This window comes from Chinchilla lanigera, unplaced genomic scaffold, assembly GCF_000276665.1.
Source record: "Chinchilla lanigera isolate Chin_1 unplaced genomic scaffold, ChiLan1.0 scaffold00080, whole genome shotgun sequence".
Lineage (NCBI taxonomy): Eukaryota > Metazoa > Chordata > Mammalia > Rodentia > Chinchillidae > Chinchilla > Chinchilla lanigera.
The window spans coordinates 606,831-615,171 of NW_004955481.1; the positions used below are offsets into that span (position 1 = coordinate 606,831).

General features: G+C 40.0%; 1 protein-coding gene across 7 annotated transcripts in view; it reads right to left on the reverse strand.

The window, feature by feature from the left end:
* Positions 1-2,066: 2,066 nt before the first annotated feature.
* Pafah1b1 (platelet-activating factor acetylhydrolase 1b, regulatory subunit 1 (45kDa)) overlaps positions 2,067-8,341 on the reverse strand; it is a 77,558-nt gene continuing 71,283 nt past the window's right edge. For all 7 annotated transcript variants that reach the window (XM_013503490.1, XM_013503491.1, XM_013503492.1 and 4 more), the window contains 2 exons: positions 6,760-6,916; positions 2,067-5,913 (listed from right to left, as the gene is read on the reverse strand). In XM_013503490.1, the coding sequence (XP_013358944.1) occupies positions 5,840-5,913; positions 6,760-6,916 (231 nt within the window). In that variant the 3' untranslated portion in view covers positions 2,067-5,839. The remainder of the gene's footprint in view (positions 5,914-6,759; positions 6,917-8,341) is intronic.

Below are 8,341 nucleotides of genomic sequence, written 5' to 3' on the forward strand. Positions count from 1 at the left end.
GTTATCTGTGTCCACCTGCTGCTCTCCAAAGTGTATATATGCATTTGGTGTTTTTGAGATAGTCTTTTAGAGTTCAGGCTGCGCTTGAACCCACTGTGTAGCCCAGGTTGACCTCAAACTTACAGCAATTCTGCCTTGGACTCCTGAGTGCTGGGATTACAGGTATGCCACCACAACCAGCAAAACTTATTAATGGTGAGGACTCCATGTATCCTATGGCTCAGAATAAGGTGTGATGGGGTCTGAGTATTTCCTTATCCCTAATGACAGGGTTACAAACTACCAAATCAAGTCAATGTAAAGTGCCATGAAGAGTAAGTGAGATACTTTCACGGATGCAGGTTCCACTGGTTGAAACAGGGATCAGACACAGATGCGTTCAGGACACAGCTACCCTGAGGATGGTCACTTCATACAGAACAATTACAGGTTCCTCCTAAGATAAGCAAGTTTGGCCAACACAATTTTTATTTATCCATTCCCAGCTCCCCAAAGTTGGGGAGGATTGGTGCAAGGTGGAGACTCAGGTTCAGGGATGGTATGAGGCCTTTCCTCATTATCAAAATGGGCCAAGAATTCTTCAAAAGGTGTTAGAATGTCCTCCCCACACCTTGCTAGCTAGTAAGGTGTATTATACAAGCAGAACTGGGTTAAAAAAAAAAAAGTACATGTACTGCAAATCCAAGCTCACCTTTTAACTGACACAGTATGCTTGGCATGTGGTCCCTGCCTCCTATAAAGCTTTTCCTGTCCATAAAATGCATGGCTGCCAGCAGAGGATAGGTGTGAAAAAATGTACCTGACAGGGACTCAAAATGCCTTGTTTCTCTATCTCCAAGTTCACTGAGAAGGGCCAGGTGAGTGGGTATGGGCTAATGAATATTCAAAAACAGAAGGTAGGAAGAGACCCGAGTTCAAATTTCAGGTGTGGGGCAACTTCTCAAATTTCTTTGGTGAGAACTTGAACCCCATAGATTGGGGTTTTCCAATGAGCCCTCACATTTGAAAGTTGAGAGATTACAGGAATCCATCCTGTGAGATATCCTAAAATTTTCACTTTGACAAAATCCCAGGTTATCTGATGCGGGAGGTTAAGTGGCACACTCAGAATTGGTCCTAGAGGACTCTGGTTTGTCAAACTGTGAACTCTCGGTCTGTACACATCAGTTTCCACCACACTTAGCAGCAGGGATCGAGCCACTTACTTCCAGGCTGCAGCACTTCGTTCCATTTTCCTATCCCTCACCCTCACCCATGGAAAGCCACGGCCATGCATCCTGGAAGGAGTATTGCACGTGAAGCACTACAGGTTTTTAACAGCATTTCAGGATGGTGAAACTGAAGTTACAACTCTATTCTAAGTGGTCCGGCCCAACACTCGGCTATCATCCTAAGGGAGAAAAGCAGCCCAACAAGAAAACAGAAAACAAAAACACAGAAGCTGCAAAATTCAGGCTAATTTCAGACAAGCTCCTTTGTTGCTCAGAAGCTCAGCTACTCCCAGTGAGGCAGAACAGCTGGATTCTAAGATAAGAGCCACTCCCTAAACATCTTTCATACATGAAAAAGGCTGGAAATTTCAGGGGGAACCTTGAGACACTGAAGGACACCAGCTAAGCAGTAGCCTGGGGATGTTACCTTGGTTCAGTTCAACCAAACTCGGAAACAATGTTAAGGATCTTCACAACCCACTGGACAAGAGGGCCAGATGAGCTTATTCAGTAACAAAGAGGGTAGGGCTTGCTATCTTCCGTCCAAAGTCTTTGCAGACGGGGGGGCTACATCAGGTCATTCTTGGCTTCCGCTCTCCAGCCATAGCACAGGTCACTGTCAAAATGTGCAGGAGGAGAGGGGAGGACTGCAACTCTGTGAAAAACCCCAGGGCAGACTTCGGGGGTGCTTCCTCCCAACTGTGGGAGAGCAGAAGACAGCGAAGCTGCCGCCGGCTGGTCTTAAGAGCCTTCCATGAAGGACCTGCCACCAGCTTGTCTTACCCTGTGACAACTGTTGAGCACAGCCCGATTTCCTATTGATTTAATCTATACAAGAAGACGAAAAAAATCATGTCTAGTTTTATAGGCATTTAATAGTTTACCAATTGGTACAATAAGATTTTTTAATATGCAGAAAACATGAATAAATTTTGTTTTACACAGTCTGAGAGCAACAAATCTTACTGTAAAACACAAGAGCAATATTATATACATTCCTTTACTGATTTTTTAAAATTGTGTCAATATCTTCAGATAACTCTTACAATCTGGGGAACTGTCCTCTCCAATTACCACCTCTGCAACGTTCATATGAAATCAATGCTTGCCTTCATGTCAGTGTCAGGATCAACTTCTAACTCGAAGATTTTGTTTATTTCTAACATCTTCAGAGTGAGCTCTAGGAATGCCCGAAGGATAGGCAGGACAAGAAAGCAGCTACTTACATGATATAGTGGAAAGATCAAAAGGCCAGTTTAGTTCAGTTGTGACCTGTAAATCTAGCTTGCCCCCCGCCCACTGGAAAAAAAAAAAAACCAAAACCTTTTTTCACCAATTTTGTACATGTCGCTTCTCTACCAGGAGATTCTTCTTTGCATCACCTAGATTAATTAACACATTGGACTTATATATACAGCTGGACGAAAAGAGTAACCATTTCAAGTGCCTTTTCCTTCAACAATTTCAACTTCAGTAGCTTAAAGATTATCAAGCCACCACTGTCCACAAAACACCCTTTATTTTTAAATAGTTTTTCTTTAAATTAAAAAAACTATTTGATGAGTGATATTACCTGGAAGTTCACACAGAAACAGAAAGAGGCAAACAGGAGAGCAGGGCGCTGACAGGAGACTGGGCTTGGTGAATCTAGAGCCAAAGCTTCCAAAGGACTACAGTGCACGCTCCACAGCCCGGGACAACTTGCTAACACTAGTGATTTTGGGTAGTGCTCTGGGCACACCATTGGTCACACCACACAGACAAAATAGGATGGTCTCATTAAGTCTCCTAAAGTGCAAGATGCCATGTTAAAAGCAACTATTCTCCAAGTGATGTCTACGCCAGTTTCCGAGGCTGGCACTCTCGGGAGTGCAGTTAGACTTCTTGGGCATGTAATATTAGGGTGGCACTGGAATGTCTGTTTTCACACACACAAAAAGTCAATAATCATCTGAGGATGCAATTCTACCAGCTTTTTATTTCTTAGTAAATGGTCAATTAGAGAAAGCAGCAGTGAACCTTTAAACCAATTAACTAATGTCCTCTACTTTTGTAATCCAAACCAGTAGCCTCATCATTGTCCTTATCCCAGGCAAGGCACAGGGTTAGAGAGGAGACAGAGAAAACACAGAGTAAGAAAGGGCATCAACAGGGCAGTGTCAAACAACAGTGCAAGAAACCTTTGCAAATCTGATTCTATATTGTGGATGGATTGCTCTCCCCCACCCCCTTTCATTATTCAAACAGGGCTCGTTCCATGTGGATCCAGTTGTGGACCATCCCTGAGATTCAATGTTTGCTGCTTCAGGGGAGGATGTCTGGTAACTAAGCAGCAGCAGGCTGTGGCAATCTCTCAAGTAAAGATAACTTTGTTTACAGAGTAATTGTTTCTTCTCCTTTCAAGACAGTCACTGTATGCTGCAGGGGAACAAACCCAGCAAACAGCAGGTTGGCTTCCTCTACACCAGTACCATTTTTCTTTGTTTATATCTGAGTGATTTCTAGATGTTGTGGCTTACCCTTAAACAATTCGTGTTGCTACATGCTAAAAACAAATTAAAATACATTTATACATATACAAACAAATGTTAAGATGCACCATTTCTATGTGTTTATATGTCTTGAAATAGGAAAGGAAATAGCAGCAAACAAGAACAAAGATATTCTCCATAACTTTAGAAAAATCCAGTCAGAACAGCGAGGGGGAAAAAGACTTCTTAATACAAGCAGGGTTGTGAGGCAATATTGTCCTGAAAATTAACCTACTATATTTAAGGAATTAGCTTAAGATGTGATTTTAGTCCTCAAAAATAGCCATTAGTTCTCAAAACACTCCTTTCCAGAGACATCTCTCAGGAATTATTAAAAACAAGTAAACAAATAAAAAGACACAGCTAGACATTAAGCAGCTTCTAGTTAATATATGGCCTATTCTCTGTGTGTGTATCTACAGGACATTAACTCTCACCCTTTGTCTTTTTCAGAAACCAAATTTCCATTAAATACTAAAAGGGACATTTAAAAAAGTCATGTATTACATAAACAAATAAAATGTAATTCAGAAAAAAACTGTTAAACTGTCATTGTTACTTCATTAACTTTTTAAATGATTTTCTTAAAAAAAATATTCATTAGTTAAGCAGTGGGATTCTTTATTATTAACACCCAACAACTGAATAGTGTTCCAAAAGTCATGGATAAAAATTCTCTTAAACTTACTTTTAGTAACTTTGGATCAAAATATACAATATATCAGGGATGTGTAAAATGCTGAATGGCCACACTAGAGGGGAGGGGGACAAAGGAAGTGATTTTCCTTTAGCTGGGAGAAGTCCCCACAGAGTCAGACCTAGTTTACAGAAGCAGTAGGATCAAAAAGGGTTTGTTCCAAAGCATGGTTGTGGTACTCCACAGCAAGATTTATTCTACTTGTTATGTTTTAGCACTTCTTCAAAACCCAAGACCCAAGGACATGGAGGTTGTATGTGTGCCATATACAGTCATCCATTTATAGATAGGCCCATATACTTATAAACATTTACATATAAACAAAAGGTGAAAACAGTACATTTTTATGCACGCTTCATTAAACCCTGTCATTTTTTTAAACTTGTAGGTGAAACAGTTCAAATTTTTATTAGATTGATGTTGAAAAACAAAACTTCTCTATTTCTTGCACTCCTTTAAAGTGGGCAAACATAACCTTTTCAGTATTTCTGTCATTACGCAATGCACATTGCACATCCCTAAAAAACATTAAAAATAGTGATTTGTACCATGACACTCAATGGGAAGATTAAATTCTACTTGGAAGTCACATCACTATACAGTCTAATAGTATGGAGAATACAACTAGAAGTATGTCTAGTGTGGAAAATAGAAGCTTAGAGTATGACACAGTGTTTCCAACCTGTTTACAAAGCATTAAGACCCAAATGAAAGAAATGATTTGCTATCAGCTGCTGAGATTTTTCTTATTTGAGATTTACAATCATTTTCTTACATAAATATACCATTAGCCTTTGCTTGACAGGCTGCCAAAACAAACGTATCCTATTGATTTGGCAAATGGGTCGTAACAAAAATTCCAAGGTGTAGTCCCCATTAATTACATAGATGGTTCAGAAGATTCTGAATTGTAGCCTTATTGTCTAATATCCTTAAAGATTTATTAAGCACACTTAAGTGATGTAACATAGATACACATTTCAGAAAAAGCCCTAATAACCACCACTTTCCCTGGAATGAGGCCATCAAGTCAGGCACCAACAGATAGCAGAAAGAAAAACAGGAATTAATGATCCAACATAAAGAGACACTGTCAACTATTCAGTTTAGTGCCCTAGTTCAATTTATTCAACTTCTGCCCTTGTAGGCCTGGTGTGACCAATGCCAGCCCAGGTTTTTAAACCCTATGATACTTCTAGACAACGTATGTAAATTTACAGTATACAATTTGGATTCACCATGCATGAATACTTTGTGTGTAACATTTAATAAGCTCAATCTACATCCAGAATAATTTACATGAAAGGACAATATTTATTTAAACAGAGCTCAATGGGGTAACCATGGTATCATCAGAGTGCATCCAGAGGAAAAGGAAGAAGGGGCCGAATGAGACTCACTCAACGGCACTCCCACACCTTCACTGTTTGATCTACACTGCCAGTAACCACGTAGGGGGCCGTCTTGTGGAAATCTGTAAGAGAAGGTAAAGGCTCAGTTCTCAATGCAGATTAAAAGCCAGGTGTAACTTTAACTGAGCTACAAATGAGCAAATCCAAGTGCTAAGATTATCGATGTTTTTCTATACACACACATCTGCACCCCAAGAAAGTACAAAGCTTACCACTGAGTTGGGAAAGCTGATAATGGTTAAGTCCTATGTCAGTACCTCAATAAAAATACTTAGTGCCTGGGGGCTTCAATCATTAGTCTCACTGTATCTAATTACTAAATATTAACTGTTCTATCCAGTCTCAGTACTAGTACTTTATGTTCCCATTTAATCCCTGAGATATTTCTGTGAGGCAGGCATCACTGCCATTTCATAATAAGGCTTTACCTTATCATCATCAGGTCTATCATGCCTTACTGTATTCGTATCTTAAATTCCAGATCCAAGTCCAGATGATAATGAGGATGTTTATTAAATTTCAGTATAATTCCTTGAGCTCCTCATATATGGTAGGATATTTGCCAGAGGAAAAAGTTGAGTAAGATATCTTTTGAGAAATTTACAAACTACCAGGGGAGAAAAACTCACCTTTTAGATAGGTAAGCATTCTTTTCACAATTTTATTTTTCAAAATCAGTGTTGTATGACAGAGAAAGTAAAATTTTTTTATTATAAGGTTAACAATGGAAAGAGGAATTTAAAGCAATTGGTAGGAATCCACAAAGTTTTCCATCTACCTTCTCTACTATTCCCTGGTCATTTCTACTCCTATGGTCATTTCTTACCCAGAAAACTTCACAAGGGTACCTAACCCTCATTCTGCACTCCAAATATAACAGTTCAGAAACCTCATAATGGCATACATACCCAAGGAGGTAACAAAGTGTTCATGCGCATTGAGGGTCTTCATGCATCGCTTGTTCTTGTAATCCCACACACGTAGGGTCTTGTCATCAGCACAACTCAAAATAAACTTTCCCCCAGAATGGAACAGAACTCCACGTACCCAGTTATCATGACCCACCTTAAAGACAAAAAGGTGACTTAATAAGTTCATAAATTGTTTAACCTCTATGACACCAGGTTACTACATGGGGACTATATATACACCAGTATTCTTTAAAATGCAAAGCGAGCTCTTGTTAAGTATTCTCATCACAAAAATGCTATTTTCAAAAGAACAAGTCAACAAAAATCTTCCAAGTGAAAATACTGGAAACAAGCCTAGTGTGGTGGTACATGCCTGTAATCCCAGTACTCTGGGAGACTGAAGGAAGCAAGCTTGAGCCCAGCCAGGGCAACCTAGTGACTTAGCAGGACGCTGTCTCAAAATAAAAAAATAAAAAAGGATTGGAGATGTAGGTCAGTGCAAATGCCCTGGGTTCAATCCTTCCCACTGGTTTGGAAAAAAAAAAAAAAAAGGAACAAATTTTCACATTTCTTAAAAAAGGCTTTAATTTCAGAAATGTGCCATCACTGAATCAACAAAGGATAGCAGAAATCTATTAAGAATGTAATAGCCAAAGTGTGTCTGGTAGCCTGTAATCTCAGCACAAGAGGGAGGGAGACGGGAAGAATGGGAGAGGGGAAGAGGAGGACGGAAGGACAGAGGGACAGGGAGGGAGGGAGGGAAAGGGAGATGGGGGAAGGGGAAAGGAAGGAGGGAGGGAGAGAGAGAGAAGAGCATGACTGTACACTCATAATCCAAGCACTCAGGAGGCTGAGGCAGGAGAAATCCAAGTTGGGGCCCAGCCTGGGGTACAAATTTGAGATCCTGCCATTAAAGAAAGAAAGAGGCATGGTGGTACATGCTTGTAATCCCAGTACTTGAGAGGCTGAGGCAGGAGGATCACTGGGAGTTGCAATTCTCCTGCTTTAGCTTCTTAAGTAGCTGGAATTGTACACATGTGCCATTGCACCCAGCTAAACTCTGCTCTTTATTTCCTTATTTATTTTTTACTTTTTTGGTTGTTTTGAGACAGAGTCTCACTAAGAAGTTCAGGCTGGCTTTGAACTCACTACGTAACCCAGGCTGGCCCTGAACTAAGGGTGATCCTCTGGCCTCAGCCTCCCAACTGCGGAGATTACAGGCGTGTGCTACCATGCTGGACAGACTGCTCTTTACATAAAGTACACATGTACATGCACACAAGTGCCATGGCACAATCTGGAAATCCCGGGTACTCAGGATGGTAGCAGGAGGATCATAAATTCAAGGCTATTGTGAGCAACTTAGCAAGATAATGTCTCAAAACTTTAAAGACATGCCCAGATTACTTAACAAGCATATACATGAAAAAAATGTATACAGTGCACAAAATAGCTAATGACATTTGAAGCAAGTGTCACATACTTTCCATACTAAAAGTCTGTTACAAAGCAATATATATGGTATAATACCACTTTATAGGAAATATATTTATGTATTTCTAACTTTAAGAAAAAGATA